Source organism: Barbus barbus, assembly GCF_936440315.1.
Source record: "Barbus barbus genome assembly, chromosome: 2".
Lineage (NCBI taxonomy): Eukaryota > Metazoa > Chordata > Actinopteri > Cypriniformes > Cyprinidae > Barbus > Barbus barbus.
This window is the reverse complement of record NC_136730.1, coordinates 23,326,187-23,344,617: the sequence shown is the minus strand read 5'-3', so window position 1 is coordinate 23,344,617 and position 18,431 is coordinate 23,326,187. Positions and strand designations below refer to the sequence as shown.

At 35.4% G+C, this 18,431-nt stretch overlaps 1 protein-coding gene across 2 annotated transcripts; it reads right to left on the bottom strand.

Moving 5' to 3' along the window:
• Positions 1 to 2,133: 2,133 nt before the first annotated feature.
• LOC306877310 (rho GTPase-activating protein 1-like) lies at positions 2,134 to 18,397 on the bottom strand. Of its 2 annotated transcripts, none has more exons than XM_079429010.1 (13): positions 18,296 to 18,397; positions 14,891 to 15,035; positions 13,563 to 13,655; positions 13,391 to 13,478; positions 11,390 to 11,521; positions 11,197 to 11,283; positions 10,973 to 11,071; positions 10,755 to 10,865; positions 10,457 to 10,533; positions 10,151 to 10,228; positions 9,930 to 10,058; positions 9,610 to 9,713; positions 2,134 to 4,042 (listed from the first exon to the last, which is right to left on the bottom strand). In XM_079429010.1, exons 2-13 carry the CDS (start codon positions 15,024 to 15,026, stop codon positions 3,872 to 3,874), a joined length of 1,305 nt encoding a protein of 434 aa, XP_079285136.1. In that variant the 5' UTR covers positions 15,027 to 15,035; positions 18,296 to 18,397; the 3' UTR covers positions 2,134 to 3,871. The 2 variants fall into 2 exon arrangements, with proteins under 2 accessions (XP_079285136.1, XP_079285137.1); XM_079429011.1 differs by having other exon boundaries at positions 18,288 to 18,377.
• Positions 18,398 to 18,431: the final 34 nt, after the last annotated feature.

Genomic DNA, 18,431 nt, shown 5'->3' with positions numbered 1-18,431 from the left:
AAAATGATTTGCGCAGTCAGACATAAATTAATTTAGTGAAAGTGAAGTGAAGTGACATGTGGCCAAGTATGGTGACCCATACTCGGATTTGTGCAATGCATTTAATCCATCCAAGTGCACACACACAGCAGTGAACACTATTATTCACTCCAAAATCAAAATGGCTTGATAATTGAGACTGTTTAGGTTTTGGGGTGGGAAAAAAAGGAGTGAATTTTTTATCATTGTAGGGTGGTTGTGTGTCCACATACTGCTAAGACACATTTATATGCAAATTAAGATATTTTGCATCCAATGTCTCCTTTAAAATTAAAATCTTAATTCAGGTGATGAAGGCCTTTGATGTCTGACAGTTATCAGTGTTGAGTACTACTGTAAGGTTAACCCTGCCTGGTTTACATGTTTGAAAATGATTAACAGTTGAAAACATTAGACATTTAGAAAAGTAATCAAATGTACTTTAATAAAGTAATTGTTAAAAGTTACACTACTTATTACATTTTAACTAGGGTAACTTGTAATCTGTAACCTATTTCATTTCCAAAGTAACCTTCCCAACACTGTTTATAACCACATCAAACCGGAGACGTTTCAGACGCGCGCTTCACTTCACTTCAGCGGCAGGTTACTGTGCTTCAATTGTATGCACAAAGGCGCTGGCGCGCCCTGTAGCCTGTATCATTTCATATCAATTAGCGAAAGAAACTACGTGCATGCAATGTCTTAGTCAGTTAAGGCATGAAGTTACCAAAAAGGCGATTAAAACTGCCGTAAAGCTGTGCATGCATGTAATATTTTCCAAACTGTCCTGGAGCAGCCCAGCACTGTCTCCCTCATCTGACCCACCTGATTCAACTGGTCAGTTCATTACTAGATACTTAAGACCTGAAGTGGGCCAGAAAAAATAAAGTGAGTTGAGAGAAATAAATACAGTGTACTTATTGTGTTCATATTCTATTGCAAAACACTTCTGCTGCTATTGAGGTGGGATACGGGTAAGGTTAGGGACAGGTTTGGTGTGTGGGTAGGTTTAAGGTGTAAGGGATGGGCCAACAGTGTAATTACAGAAATTAATTACCTTATGTAATTACATGCAGGTATTTTTAAAATATAAGTACAATGTAAAAACGTGTACAGAATAAGTGGATTTTACCAAGTACATAGTAGTTAGGGCCACTTAATATAAAGTGGGACCTAAAAGTATATTTAAAAACTTTAATGTTAGGTGGAATTAATTAATTTCAGACAAAAATGTGCGATTAATTTTTTTAATCGACTGACAGCACTGAAATATACCCAAAAGCCTATAAAGCCTAAATGAAAACTCAAAACTTCATGAAATAATATATGTAACAGTCATAAATGTTATAAAAACATATTTCTATGGTAAATCACCTGGATTTGCCAAAAATGCTTTTTTAATAATTGATTTAGGTGGTTATAGGCTTACTAAATATGTAATGTCTTTTTTCTTATGTGCTTAAATACCTAAAGTGCTTGAACCCCAGTGATCGCTGCTTGCAGCTATATTTTTATTACTTAAATTGAACAAAAACTGCATGTGTGAACTTTAACTATGTAAACATGTTGCTTTTTGTATTCTTAATATGCCATTTCTGCACTTTCTAGCTGATGTTGTTGGCAATGATTGTGTTCCAAAACCTGCATCTATAATACGTTTTTTTATACTCACATGGTAGTTATTTTTGGGACAAATATGTAAAAGCCAATAAAATATATCTTCCTGCTTTTATAAGAAAACTATGGTGGCTGAGAGAGCTCAACGCGCTGCAACTTCAGAAAACACATGCAAATAGAAAAAGCACCAGCAAATCAAGAAAACATCATCAGTTTGACAGCAGGTGCTGCAAATGCTCACAACACAAACAAATAAAGAAACACACTGCAAATGCCCACAACACAACCAAATACATTTTATTTGCAGTGCGCTTCTTTGTTTGCTTTTGTTGTGAGCATTTGCAGCGTGTGTGTTGTCAAATTGACAAAAGTTGTTTTCTGAATTTGCAGGCGTTGAGCTCTCTCGGCCACCGCAGAAAACTGTTAAAAGTGTTTTTATTTGCTCACCACAACCAAAGGATATTCTAAAGCTTACAAAATAACCCCACTGAGGGAAAAATATTACACCATCTCTAACAATTTATTACTCTGAAATCACAACATGATATACAAAAAGTAAAGATTTCAAAAGCACAGAATATATTTTAACAGCCAAAATGGAAGAAAATAACCTTCACAAAAGAAGTAATGCAAAGTTCCACCTGGAAACCAGAAATACACGTCTACAATACAGGTAAACGGGTAGATGTTTGGATACAGGTATAACAAAATGGCACAAAGTTCACAGATCTGTCCAGAGAAAGGGAATTTAACAGCTAATATCATTGCAAGTTCACTCCATTAAGGCACACAGACACTTGGGTTTGAGGGCGCTTGTCTAAAACTATTTAAGCCACTGGTCCACATGTCAGTGCTCAGATGGATTGACATGAATAGGACGTTAACATGACACCGTAAACAGTTACAATTCAATATCAAGGCATATGACACTTAACTCGTTAGTGCAAAATAATTGGTGCCCAAGTACCTGCTCTATGGTTCTTTTAGACTTCAGACCCACGAAACTAGACTTAATTGTGCGAAATCCGTACGATTCAAATCCATTAATAATAAAATTAAAGTGAACACGTACAGAGCTCTGTGATACAACTAAAATGTTGCTGTTCTTGGACTTTATACACTCTAGTAATAACTCATTGCACTATGATATGTTTCCTCATAGATAAAACCACAATTTTACGAAGAGGACAAAATGACATCAAACTATTCTTTGCTACTCCTGTCTTGATTTGGGCTTTTGTTTCAAATGCGCCCACTTGTAATGGCACCGTTCTCGACAGGCAGTATGTCTTCTACACTGTAAAAAAAAAAAAAATACATTTGAGAAAACTCAAAAATCTGCTGAAGCTGGTTGCCTTAAAATTTTAAGTTGGCTCAACTTTTTTTTTTACAGTGTAGTAGCAAATAAAATTGATCATACAAACATTTTAACCATATAAACTTTGGCCAAAATAAATGTCTGGGGTAGACTAATACACGGAATTACTGAACAGACCACACACAACTCCACACATACAGATAGACCCAGAGGTTTTGATCAGAAAAATAACTTTTGTTTCAGCATCAGGAAATTTGTGCTGGCTATAAGCATCTGCCCTGTTCCTGGAATCACAGAGACACCAAAAAAGACAAAAAGATTATAGAAAACGAATATAATGATAGGATAATATAAATGAAGACTGGATGAAAGTTTGAGATAATAATAATATCATATTTTATGTAATAAGAAATAAGCATGTTTATAATAAGTGTTTCAAGTCTGAGTAGTAGTGCTTTATACTTGTCCAAAGCTTGTGCCAACTATGGCTTACAAAATTGAGGACGTGTGCATGTAGTCTAATTTAAATTTTTGGAAAAATGAACTGAAATGAATTCGGTCAAGTCGAACAAACAATTTCCAAACCAAGCTGACTTAGGCCTCTGCTAACAGACCATATAAAAACTCTTGTGCCTGTGCAGTACCATTATGTCTGACAACAGCTACATGACTTCTGCAGGAGAGAAAAGGAGACGATTGTCAGAATTTGATCACAGCCTAAACATTTGTGACAGCTCGACCGCTCTGTGCCCTCCAGTATCCTTTTTTTCATAGCTTCACCCAGTTAAAATACTCATGCATTTGGTAATACTGAGGGAGACACGAAGGACGGGACACAGCAACAGAGGAGCAAAGCTATGGAACGGGGAGGGACAATAACTGGAGAGGAGTCATCGTGAAAAATTCTCCCGCTCCTCACTGGATAAAGACCTCCTGATGTAGGTCAAGCAGGATGCGGGTGAAGTTGTTGATCGGTCCGATTGCGCTGAGTGTCATGGAAGCATCCTGCCCCCACAGCAAGTTGGGCCCAAACACCACAGCCAGGTTGGCATTGGTCATCTTATTGACTTCACTCTCAGCAGACACCTGCACATCAATAACAATAAAGACCAGAAATACTTAAGGGCTTGAAGGAGAAAGTAAGAAAGAAATACTGGTAACACTTTACAATAAGGTGTCATTTGTTAACATTAGTTAATGTATTAACTAACATGATCAAACAATGAACAATGCATTTATTACACTATTTATTCAACTTTGTTAATGTTAATGAAAATACAGTTGTTCATTGTTTATTCATGTTAGTTCACACAGTGCATTAATGTTAACAAACACAACTTGTGATTTTAATAATGCATTAGTAAATGCTAAAATTAACATTAAATAAGATGAATGAATGCTGTAGAAGTATTGTTCATTCAGTTCATGTTTACTAATGTTAACTAATGAACCTTATTGTAAAGTGTTACCGAAATACTCAGCATTAACAATGAGAAGGGCTATTTATGGATGCATTGGGGTTTCTTGAATAATTATGAGCTATTATTGCTTTCTTTAAAAAAAAAAAAAATTAAATGTGTTAAATGCGTTTCTTTTATTTTCCATAAAATATAAAAATGCACGTTAAACTATAACAAGTTACATTAAAAATTCATATGTAGAGAAATATAAAAAGTTTGGGATCAATAAGTTTTTAAATGTTTTTTAAAGAAGTTTCATAATATGCTCATCAAGGCTGCATTTATTTGATCAAAAATACAGAAAAACCTTAATTTTGTGAAAAGTTATTGCAATTTGAAATATCAGTTTTCTATTTTAATATACTTTAAAATCAAATTTATTCCCGTGAAGAAAAGCTGCATTTTCAGCATCATTATTCCAGTCTTCAGTGTCACATGATTCTTCAGAAATCATTCTAATACACTGTTTTATAATCAATGTTGGAAACAGTTTTGCTGCTTAACATTTTTTGGGAACGGTGATACTTTTTTCAGAATTTTTTGATAAATAAAAAGTTAAGAAGGACAGTGGTTATTCAAAATAGAATTTTTGTGTTACAATATGCACCACTATTGTAAAGTTTGGGGTCAGTAATTTTTTTATATTTAAAGAAAAAAAGTGATAGTAAAGACTAATATTGTTAGAAAAGATTGCTATTTTGCTGCGCTTTTTAACGTTTTGTTTATCAAAGAAAAAAGTATTCCAGGACAGGTTCCAAAAAATATTAAGCAGCACAACAGTTTCAACACTAATAATAAATCGGCATATTAGAATGATTTCTGAAGGATCATGTCACACTGCAGACTGGAGTAATGGCTGATGAAAATTCAGCGCTGTGTCAAGGAAATCAATTATATTTAAAATTATACTTAAACAGGAAACCATTACTATAAATTGCAATAATATTTCACAATATTACATTTTTTTCTGTATTTTTGATCAAATAAATACTTGATGAGCATAAGAGACTCAATCATCATATCATAATCAAATCATACTGATACCAAACTTTTGAACGGGAGAATAAATATATAATATAGCTGCGAGCAGCGATGACGGGCCCAAGCCGTCAGCATACGCCACCCCGGTGGCATCGATAAAACGGTGCCCAGCGAGCACAAGCATCACAGTAACCCTCTGGCAGTTTGGTTTTAAGGGATACGGCAATTAAAGGGTTAATCCAAACCATCAACTCAGTGAAACACACACACACAGAACAACATATAAAACTTTAAATTCTGTGAAAATATATTTTTCATTGGTAGTTGATGTTAGTTAATGCATTTACTAATGCTAACAAATGAGAAATTATTATAGTTACCAAAGGTTTTAATGATTTATAAGCTTTTTTTAATGATTTATTTTTCCATTAACTAACATGAATAATTTTTTCTAACACAAATTAATAAAGTAAAAAATATATTGTTAATATTTAATGTTATTTGTGAATTAACCAATGTTAAAAAACAACATTATTTAACTGTTGTTAATTTACATCATTAATAAATATATACCATTTAATGTTTATCAAAATCAATTCCAAAATGTGTTAATATATTATTACATTTTAAAGTTTTATTTTTTGAACATGACTATTTTTCTAATATTAAAAATATTTTGTTCATTGTTAGTTCATTGTAAGTTCATACTATCAATGAAGAATTAACATGCTGTAAAAAATACATTTTTCATTGTTAGTTCATGTTAATTAATGCATTCCCTACTGTTAACAAATGAGACTTAATTATAAAGTGTTATCAAAACCTTTAATGCTTTATAAGCATTTTTTAAGGATTTTATTGAGAAGTTTAAACAGACCCTCTCTCTCTCTCTCTCTCTCTCTCTCTCTCTCTCTCTCTCTCTCTCCTCCACACTCACTGAACTCACACAGTCAGTCACCCACCCAGTCACCTACCGCACACATTAGAAGCACAGAGACAGGAGAACTCTGATAAGTTTGAAAATGTTCTCCTCTGTATAGTGTATTGTAAATTCATGGAATTAATAACATATCCTCAGACTGTATTGTTCTGTGTATGTAATTTTTTATGAAGTGTTTTGAAGCTGCTCTTAAAAGATAAAAAAAAAGAAAAGTGTTATTTTTTACTGTGACTTTAATAAATTGCCATTAAATCACCGTTCAAGATATCCTAAATCCGTCCGCAATGTAGTATCTTCAGTATCTTGGAAGCATGTGAAAAAATGTTTGGTGTGAATTGTTGGTTTCTGCTTGGGAGGAGTATGAATTTGTTTACAGCCCGTTTAAAAAAAAAAAAAAACACATAAAAAAAAAAATAGCCGATTTCCTGTTGGTCGTAGCTAATGACTGTAAATTAGAAAGTTGTCCGGATTAATAAGAACAATTTATGTACCGAGTTTGGTGTCTGTAGCTATCATTATATATATATAATCATTAATAATTATATACCATTTAATGTTGATGAATATTAATTCCAAAATGTGTTTATATATTATTACATTTTAAAGTTAATCTTTTGAACATGATTATTTTTCTAACATTAAAAAGATTAATAAATGCTTTAAAAAAAAAGTTCTTTGTTAGTTCATACTATCATGGAAGAATTAACATGCTGTAAAAATATATTTTTCATTGTTAGTTCACGTTAATTAATGCATTTCCTAATGTTAAGAATTGAGACCTTATTATAAAGTGTTATCAAAATCTTTAATGATTTATAAGCATTTTTTAAAGATTTTAAAAAAACAGACCCTCTCTCTCTCTTTCTCTCTCTCACCCACTGCCTCAATCCACACAGTCACTCACACAGTCACTCACAGCCCACCCCACCCCCACCCCTCACTCAGCTGCAGGCTGACAGGACCTCTCACTCAGAAGCATTATATCAACTCTCTGATAGTTTTTAAATTTTCTCCTAAGCATAGTGTATTGTAAATTCATGAAATTAATCACATATTCTCAGACTGTATTGTTCTGTGTATGTAATTTTTTATGAAGTGTTTGGAAGCTGCTCTTAAAAGATAAAAAAAAATAAAAATTATCTTTTTTACTGTAACTTTAATAAATTGCCATTAAATCATCGTTCAAGATATCCTAAATCCGTCCGCAATTTAGCATCTTCAGTATTTTGGCATCATGATAAAAAATGTTTCGTGTGATTTCCGTGTTTCTGCTTGGAGGAGTATTAATTTGTTTACAGCCCGTTTTAAAAAAAAACCCACATTAAAATAAATATAGCCGACTTCCTGTTGGTCGTAGCTAATGACTGTAAATTAGAAAGTTGTCCGGATTAATAAGAACAATTTATGTACCAAGTTTGGTGTCTGTAGCTAAAACTAACCCCCCCATTTTTGACAAAAGGTGGCGCTAAAGAGTGCCTCTTCCACGCCCGTTTATGAGCTTTTTCCAGTGTCTAACTATCATTAATACTCATATGTGTGTTGAGTTTCATGACATTCTAAACATGTTATCTGCCTCAAAATCACCAGAAACGAATTTTCAACTTTGACACGTTGCCATGGCAACATAAGTTTAGATATCAATATTGCCTTCACAGTTTTACATCGGCCGTGTTTTGACATTATTCTGGTGAAGTTTGAAGCAAATCGAGTAAAAATAAGATGCTGAATTCAAAGCATTTTGAAAACGACACACTTCCTGCAGCCAGTTGGTGGCGCTATAACTTTCAGTCATTATAGTCACATCTATCCGATCGGCATCATACAACGAACAAATCACTGAAGTTTGATCAACATCATACAATGTATGTGGACGTTATTAGGCATTTCCTGGGTCTCATTTTTCGCCATAACTTCATCGCCTCGCCACGGGCAAACCGTTCGACATATCAAAAATATCTTCGCAATTTAGCGTCCCCAATGTCTTGAGATCATGTTCACCGAGTTTGGTGGCAATCGTATGGAAATCCTCAGAGGAGTATATCAAATTCCAGAGCATGCGCTTTTTAAACAGCCCTGAATAGCCGACTTCCTGTTGGGCGGAGCCTATGACATGCTGCGCGGAAGTTGTTCAGCTCAATGAGTTCTATATGTGTACCGAGTTTCATATGAATACGTGCAAGTATGTGTGAGCTATACATCAAGTTTTCTGACAATTTTCCAGGGGGCGCCGTAGAGCCCCTGTGCCACGCCCGGGTCCCAGCCTCAGCGGCGTCCTAATGGCCGCAGGTTCCAATGTGCGTGCCAATTTTCGAGAGTTTTCGGGCACGTTAAGGCCCCCAAAAGTGCCCGGATGATTGAAATAAAAAAAAAAAAAAAAAAAAAAAAAAAAAATAATAATCCTTAGAAGAACAATAGGGCCCTGCGCCTTACTGGCTTGGGCCCTAAATATGTGTGTGTATATTATATTTTATACATTTACACACACACATACATATACATACATAAAATTTTAAACGCAACACTTTTGTTTTTGCCCCCATTTTTCATGAGCTGAACTCAAAGATCTAAGACTTTTTCTATGTACACAAAAGGCCCATTTCTCTCAAATATTGTTCACAAATCTGTCTAAATCTGTGTTAGTGAGCACTTCTCCTTTGCCGAGATAATCCATCCACCTCACAGGTGTGACATATCAAGATGCTGATTAGACAGCATGATTATTGCACAGGTGTGCCTTAGGCTGGCCACAATAAAAGGCCACTCTAAAATGTGCAGTTTTATCACACAGCACAATGCCACAGATGTCGCAAGTTTTGAGGGAGCGTGCAATTGGCATGCTGACTGCAGGAATGTCCACCAGAGCTGTTGCCCGTGAATTGAATGTTAATTTCTCTACCATAAGCCGTCTCCAAAGGCGTTTCAGAGAATTTGGCAGTAAATCCTATATATCTACAAATATATATATATATATATATATATATATATATATATATATATATATAACCACTGTCCTTCTTAACTTATAAAACTGCACATTTTAGAGTGGCCTTTTATTGTGGACAGCCTTAGATCTTTGAGTTCAGCTCATGAAAAATGGGGGCAAAAACAAAAGTGTTGCGTTTAAAATTTTGTGTGTATGTATATATGTTTGTGTGTGTGTGTGTATAAAATGATATGTAAATATAAAAAATATATATATATAAAAAAAAATTAAATTCATTTTAAAGTAAAAATTATTTTTGTTGAACATTGGTAGTTATATTGAGTATTACCTGAGCAAGAAACTGTATGAGGAAGCGCAGTGATGCATAGTTCTCCTCAGGAAGTGACGTCAGCATGTTCCGAATCCTTTCTGCCTGTGACTCTGTGTCAACATCTGATAACACAACACACAAGGAATGCAAACTAAGCTGTGAATGTGTGTGGTTATGTCACTTTCAAGGCTCAACAGTCTACATGCAAAAACTGTGGTTTTAACAATCTATTAACAAATGTCAGTATAGTAGGTGGACAGACATGTGTGTGTGTGCTTATGTGAGCTTTCTGGAAGCTGCTGGTGTTGCAATGCGAGCGTTGCGTTTTGTGTTCTCACTGTGGAAGTTGACAATGTCGTTGTAGAGCTGATAGGTGAGCAGCGGCTCTGGCAGTTCTCTGAGGAACATCTTTAAGATCACAGCTGCCAAGTGGACATCGTCCAGCTGAGAGAGATTCACTTCCTCTCCTACAGACAGAGACACACACAACATTCTAAGGACTGATGCCAATCATTTTTGTGAACAGGAAATCTGCATACAGAGCATCACACGACTTTACCTGAGTTATATTTCTGCTTAACTTTCTTAACCAAAGAAACATTAGCAGAACGCCGGAATATTCCCTCTGTCTTAATACCTAGAATAAAGAAGGAAATAAAATTCACATTCTCGATTTAAGAAAGTAAGTAAAAACATACGTTTGCACTATTCTATAATAACATTGGCCCAGTACCCTACAACCCACCCCTGAGGCTAAACAAAATGACTACTATTGGTATATCAAACCTAACGTGAATACATTCACGTTAAGAGGTACGTAAAAGTTTGATTGAGCCATAAATCTGACTTGACTAAAAAGACCTACCGTTCTCTTGCAGGTATCCAATAGCATCACGGATGACTAGTGGAATTCCCTCTGAGTCTGCCGCCCTGCGTCTCAATCTGATTACAAACAACAATATAAAAAAACTCATATCTAAATAGGAGTTTCTCATAGCGCACAATCAAAATGTACACGTTTTTTATAAGCTATAAAGTATAAATAATATATACATATATGTATTCTTCTTCAACAACATCAAGTCCAAATTTTAATTTCGTACTTCAGTTAGTAACAGACTGTAGCTGTGTGAGATATGAGAGGAATTGTTAGGGGAACTTACGCTGACAGTGGGACCCCAAACTGCTGGAAAGGAAGAGGAGGACTATGAGGGGGAGAGATCAGTCCAGGGACGACAGATGGCTTCAGGGACAGACAGATCTTATCATCATACCTACACAAAAAAACTCTTGAACACGCCTTAAAAGAACTGTTTATCTGGGCTAAGAAATAACAGTGTGATCTAAGCACATGTATAACTGCATATATAGAATTTCTTACTCTCGGACTCTGTTGGGGATCACCAGCTGATCACATTTCACAATCTCCTCCAGCTCACTCAAATAATTTATGTAGTTTATCTTACGGCCGAACTTAAAGCTGAAAACAGAACACAAGCACATCGGTCTGTAGTGTATTATGAAGTATAGAATACAGGCTGTAAGATTGTGATTACAGTACAGATCACACTGCACAAATAATATTGAGTATAGTGTGGCACTGACCTGATGATGGGTTTGAAGAGAATAAGGATGGTTCTGATAAACATAGTGGGATGGACAATGTACAGCGCCTTGATATTTTTCTTATACCTGCAACAGACACAACGATACTGAAGCTTGACAGAACCAATGAGGTTTGCATGTGTACTGCTGTTAAAGCAATCAAGAGCCTCTCACTAACAACAGCATCACTCACTTCCTGTCAACCTCTCGATAGGCATCTCGAAGCCAGCTTAGAGAGGGCTTGTTTTCGTTGGTCAGACCATGATGGAAGTAGATGAGGGTATAATCACTCTCCACATACTTATCAAGAGTCTGCTTCAAATACCTGCACACAAATATCAATAAATGCACACCAAATAGAAACTTTTCTTTTTTTTTACTGACAGTTTGAGTTCACATTAGACACTAAAACAAACAGAATGAACATCTTCACTTAATCAGCTGTCAATTACTGAAACTTCAGGTTTTATTTATTCACTTCAGATTCATTTAGACATTTGTTCTAGATTTCATTACACAAGCCATACTCTTCTCAGACAACTCCTGAAGTTCACAACAGGGAACTAAACTGTCTGGATTTCACTTCATTAAAAACTTCATTGTCTTAGGACACTGTCTTGTGGTGTTTTGACTCACTGAACACAAGATTCATTTATAACTCAGCATATCAGTGGTTGACATTCAAGCAAAAGAATTGAGGAAGGTAAACCTCAAGAATATGAAAAGAATATAATACTGTTGTCCTAAATATATGTCTCACAGGATATGGCTTTTGGCATTTTAAACTAAGTCTAGAAAAAACTGACAGTTAATCCCTAAATGTGTCAAGTAATGTGACATATACATTTATAAAAAAAAGGTAAAACAATTATTTTTAATAATTACTCTACTGAAATAAAGTTTCTGATAAATGTGCTGAACAAAATCAAGTTATTATAATTTGTCTCCCCAAAGGTTTGGGATCAGTAAGATTTTTTTATGTTTTTTTTAAAGAAGTTTCTTCTGCTCATCAAGGCTGTATCTATTTGATCAAAAACACAGAAAAAAACTTTTATTTTGTGAAAAATTATTGCAATTTAAAATAACAGTTTTTAAAATATAATTTATTTCTGTGATCAAAGCTGAATCTTCAGCATCATTACTCCAGTCTTCAGTGTCATGATCCTGCAGAAATAATTCTAATATGCTGATTTATTATCAATGTTGGAAATTGTTGTGCTGCTTCATATTTTTAGGATTATCTGATTAATAAAAAGTTAAAAAGAACAGCATTTATTTAAAAAAATAATTTTGTGTTACAATACAAAATGCTATTCAAAAGTTTGGGGTCAGTACATTTTTTCCTTTTTTTTTTTTTTAAAGAAATTAATACTTTTATTCAGGAGGGATGTGTTAAATGAATTAAAAGTCATAGTAAAGACTTCTATTGTTAGAAAAGATTGCTATTTTGAACAAATGCTGCTCTTTTTAAATTTGTATTCATCAAAGAAAAAAGTATCACATGTTCCAAAAAACAATATGAAGTAGCACAAGAGTTTCAACACTGATAATAAATCAGAATGATTTCTTAAGGATCATGTGACATTGAAGACTGGACTAATGATGATGAAAATTCAGCGCTGCGTCACAGAAATAAATTCTATTTTAAAGTATATCAAAATAGGAAACCAATATTAGAAACTGCAACAAGATTTCACAATATTACTGTTTTTTTCTGTATTTTGGATCGAATAAATACATTCTTGATGAGCAGAAGAGACTCCCTTAAAAACATTAAAAATCTTATTGATCCCATACTTTTGAGCGGCAGTGTATATATATATATATGTTATAAAAACATAGTATTTTAAAATCGACATAAGCTTGTATATTTTAACATTAAACTGAAAAAAAAAATCAGGATGTAAGAATGTAATCAATATATTAACAACATATCAATTAAAATCTAAATATATTATTAACCAAATAAACTGCACAAATACAGAAAACATCAGTTGACATCAGTTGGCTGCTTAGACCTTCTATTTGTGTATCTAGGGACAACTTCTCTCCTTGGATCATTATCAATGTTTTTTTGTTCCCTGCACTTGACCTTGCTCTTTTAAGTGTCTTGTGCTCATCTACGTATGTTAGTCTCAACAAATAATAAACCCACGTCAAGTCAACAAAATGAAGTAAGAGCAGCGATGCCTACATGAGAAGTTTATGATGGTCCAGCTGATGTTGAGGAGGCATGCGGCAAGCATTAAAAACAATGACCTTCCGACCAAAGTTATCATCACCTACAAAGAAAGAGAAAAATCAGAAGACTTTAGAACTAGAATTAACACTAGCTGGTGATGCTTATGCATTTCACAACAACTCGCCTGCCACCTCCACAATCTGATGTCTGGCAATGTCATAGAAGGGGTCGTCCCAGGGCAGATGTGAAGTGCCACCAAGGCTTTTAATGTCTGAAGCTGCAGGAAAGAATATAATGAATGCTACATTTCAAACAAAAATAAAAAAAAACATGTAAACATTACAAACACAAGCTATAGAGTACATGGCTATAGACAGAGGAAGTCATCCGCTCATATCCCTCTCAGCACTAGCTCAACTAGATGATCAGTTTTTGAACTGAACACCCACCAACCCAACATATGCAAGTAAAATCAGCTGTAGTTGGTAAAAAATATCATGTCCTCCAACATCAAAACAAAACAAAGAATAAAGAGGGCTGCATACTGGAAAAGAACCATGTACATACACTGGGGGCACATATGAAATATAATAATATGGATAATCCTTTCTCTTTCACCTTAATTCAAAGTAGGGCGGCACGATATATTGCATGCGCATCTCGTCAGCAAAGCCGGTTCTGTGATGAGATGCGCATCACAATCACATGCGATATATTGTGCAGCCCTAATTCAAAGTCATCGATGCCACTTTGTTATTCTTAAAGTGAACTTTTGCCTGTATACTAGTGATTGTGTTCACTGTTTGGACTACAGAAAGACTACAGAATGACGCATCCATTGTGGGATACCTGCTTCTCGTCCAGTGTGCGACTGAACCCTCAGGAGACCAAGCCACTTTTTCTGAACCATTCTCACTTTTCTTTTTTTTTTATAGATGTCAATGGAGGAATAAATTCATTTTGCTGACTTTTTGTGATATAAACTGACATGGTAATCTTTAACAAATTTACCACTAAACATTCATTTTGGAGTGAATAAATAAGTGCTGTTTTATAAGAGAAGTCACAGAGAATATGGTTTTTATTCCTATTTTCAAACTCTGCAGATGATGCATCAATTACACTGGACTTCACCCACACCCACACCCGCCCAGTCATAGTCATCCTCTGTAAGAGTACTAAAGTGTGTCTCAGGGTGTATGCCTGTGTCGCAAGCATGTATGTGTGTGTGTGTGTGTGTGTGTGTGTACTGTATGAGTAATGCTGCATGACTCCTTGAGTTCTCTGCCGCCTCTTAAATAGGCTGTGACAATTATGTCAACTGGAAGGTTTCGGCTTCCCTTGCCTCTAAAAATATAGGAAGCATATGATTGGTATTCATGATAAAATGGTAGAGTTCTTGGCAATTACTTCCTTTTTCTTACACTGTTTTTTTTCTTTGACAAAATCAGTATAATTCTGCAAAATGAAACTAGATTTTAACATGCACAATTCCCACCGCCATGCACTCACCGGATTTGCTCAAGCTAACAGGGTCATCTGGTGGCCACTGTTTGTCCTGTACCAGTTTGAGCTGGTCCAGGGCAGCACTAGGAGAGTCATCTCCTCCCAGATCATCGTGAAGGTCCACCAGCAGGTCAGAGGACATGATGGTCCTCTAAGACAACACAATTCACACATAACGGTTAGACACAAAACTGCACTTTACAATACCACACAATTTTATGCTGAGACCTGTGAAAGCTCAGCTGCCTTCACAACGGGTCTGTCCAGCATAAGCCTGGGTAAATGCAGCATTTTCACACTTGCATGTTCAGTGAATGGCTGACTCACATGAGTGACCACAATGACAAATGCTGAACAGATCATTTGAGTTAGTTTCCTAACTCAATCTTGCTAACTATGAATCTGCCCCCATGAGAATTGTTTAACACAAGTTCCTTTCATAATACAGCACAATACTGACAGAACACATCACTAGAAACCGGGCAATATTAGCTTTATTTTCTGGCTTAGATACCGGTTAATTCTTTATATATAATTTACAATAATGCAAAAATTATTTAATTATTTTGTTAGGGAAACCAGCATTTAAATGAATAATATTTGTATTTTTCAGGATGAATTTTTATTCATAAATGACACAGCTAATAGACTAGAAAGCAACTGCAGAAAGGGGAAAAACAAAAGTATTTGCTTTTGTGCTGACTCAAAACAAAAAAAATATTAATTTCTTCACTGCAACAATATCACATTCAAAAGATCAGGTTAATTGTTGCATTCCATTTGTTTTCAATTAGTAAATTGGGTCCATTAAGAAAAAAAAACAAGATTAAAAAGGATTAATTTCCAGATCACAATCTCTAGCTGTTCTTCCATGTGCACTCCATCTTAAATAAACTACCACCAACAGTAAACTACCAGTTGTTCTTTCTAAAACAGTACATAATGCATTCATTTGAAAGCTTGCCAGTAGAATTCATCGAGAAAATCATGAAGTGGACTAATGAAGCAGCCTCAGCACAGCCTCACTGCATTAAAGGGATAGTTCACCCAGAATATTTGAACTTCCGTGGTCATGTGATGAGCTCTGTGTATGTGTGTCAATCATTTCTTATATGTAAATAAAGTATAAATTAAATCTGGATAACCATAATGATCACAATATCAATCCTCTCAGCAAAAACATTTAGATGTTGTGTCAGAAGGGTCAAGCTTTGTGGAACTAAATTCTTAATAATATTATAATTTCTTATGTTACATTCAGTACTTAACCTTTTAGTATTAAAATATTGTGGCATCGTGAATGTGCCATATTTTTTAATCTGTGTGTGTGTAGCCACAGGGTCACTAGTGCAGGCGTCAGTAGGGCTCAGACAGTGATCTGCTCAGACAGTCCCTCGCTTTGGTGCCGCGCGGCAGTGTGGCCGTCCAGCCGTATACTGACAAGCATTCTCGGTTTTACCCTTTGCTCTTATTTATATCCTCAACCCTATAAGAGCCAGTTTCACATTTACTAACAGCCTTTATTCTGCTATGACATCCACATCTCTAAATAATGTGATAACAGCCGTCAGGTGACGTAAACCGGGTCATTATTCTGTCGCTCTGATTAAAAACATCTGTTATCTAGCCTTGTTGCTGACAGCAATCTTGCTATAGATTGCTTACACTCTTAAGAAATCATATAAAGAGGCTTTCATAATTGTAGGTAGCTAGTTGGACTATAATTAATGTCAATACTTGATAATACATCTTTTGGTTCTTCTAACCAAACAGTACCTGTCCAAAATCATTCCTCTTCCACTCTACAGTGCCATTTAATTCATTAACCAGTTCAAAAGATCATCAGCAAAAACAATGCGCCTCATTCACAGTTGTGTTTCAAGGCTGCACTCAGTGAATCAACCAGCTCTTCAGACAGAAACAAAGACCCTAAAGAGAGCTTAAGAACAAGAAACCACAACACCTCCAAAATCAACTATACGCTTTCTAAAATATAAAGACCACAATAAAAAGCAATAATCGCCGGAATAAAATCAATAGCTAGGCCTTTTCTCGTGTACTAATGAGCTAATAATTATTAACAAACAAGGTACAATCAAGATTTCACTATCATATACAATCTTATGAACAATACTACAGGAACAAAAATATTGGGATCTGTGCCCATAGCTTGATTTCTGTCCATACACATGGTAGTTTATCTGTGGCTGGTCAGTAATTCTGAGTGCCAGACATCGCTCATACCAGCTGTAACATTCCTCATTCAAAAGTTACTAAACGTCTGCTAAAAAATTATCAGTTTTGTTTCAAGTAGAGCCAGATGGTTCAGATATGCTCAGCTGACAAACACAGTGAGATGCCACAGAATCGCCTGCAGAATGAAGCAGATGAAAGTAAAACTGAGTGTGCGGTGGTCTAGAGCTCTCTGCAGTGTTGCCATCCACACATGGATCCAAGGCAGAGGAAAACTAACAAATGATCTCTGCAGGCCTCAGATGAGCACATTAGCAAATGTGTAGATTAACTGTGATCAGGTCATTTGTAGAAATGTATTAAGGTACTTAATAAATTGTGAGGGTATGATGGATATGAAGGATCGTTCTACATGGCCCTGTGGTGAAACAAATGTTTTTTTTTTTTAAATATAAATATTTTATGTAAGTCTCTCAATTAATATGAGGTCATACAAACTGCATGCACAATATTAATGATCACAAAAGAACGAATGGTTTTAGATGAAGTATGCCATGTTACACTGCAGTAACTTACGTCAACAACACAAAACCACATTTTCTGTTACGAGTAACTTCCATGTACTTTAAACAACCATGGTACATGAACTATGTACATTCATTAACAGTACTACAGGAAAAAAACACTCGACATTGGGATCAGTGTTCAGAGTTTGAATTCTGCCCATACATATGGTAGTCTATGTTTATCTGTGGCAGGTCAGTAATCTTCTGCCAGACAACATAATCGCTCATGTTCTTCCAATTTTTTGAGTATTTTAGTAAAATGGCAAACGTTTACACTCTTTTTCATTGTCGTATGTGTTTACACGTCTAGTCTCCAGCTCAGGACAGATAGTGACAGATTCCCCAGAGTTTCTAGTGACACGCAACCGCGCGTTTATCAGCAAGAACAGAGTCAACATGCAGACATGTGATTTAAATAAGACGCAATAGTGCAGGTCTCAGTGACGGCGTTAGTGCAAAAAGATAGATGTCACACATATTTGCTCGTTATGATCAGTCGATAGTCAGCTAAGCTAACTAGCTGCAAACCTGTTTCATCTTGACTTAACAGAACGGAAATTCTAACAAGAGCTGCCCTGCCGTATGAATAGAGCAAAAAAAAAAACTACAGATATTATGAATCAAATATGGAGAAATAAATGTACCTATTTACCTAATTTTCAGCGCTCCCTATTTTAGTCTTCACAATCTTGCAAATTTCACGCAGCACTTCCGGTTTGCGATCCGTGTAGTTCGGTGTAAACGGCCCGGATGCAGGAGGAGACCGCATGGCCACGCCCCCGTTGTCA

Excerpts from the sequence above, each read along its gene's own strand:
- LOC306877310 (XM_079429010.1), bottom strand. The coding sequence starts at position 15,026 with ATGTCCTCTGACCTGCTGGTGGACCTTCACGATGATCTGGGAGGAGAT. Across the intron at positions 11,072-11,196 it reads CTCTTCAAACCCATCATCAG|CTTTAAGTTCGGCCGTAAGA; the intron begins GTCAGTGCCACA and ends TTCTGTTTTCAG. Across the intron at positions 4,043-9,609 it reads TCATACAGTTTCTTGCTCAG|GTGTCTGCTGAGAGTGAAGT; the intron begins GTAATACTCAAT and ends ATTGATGTGCAG.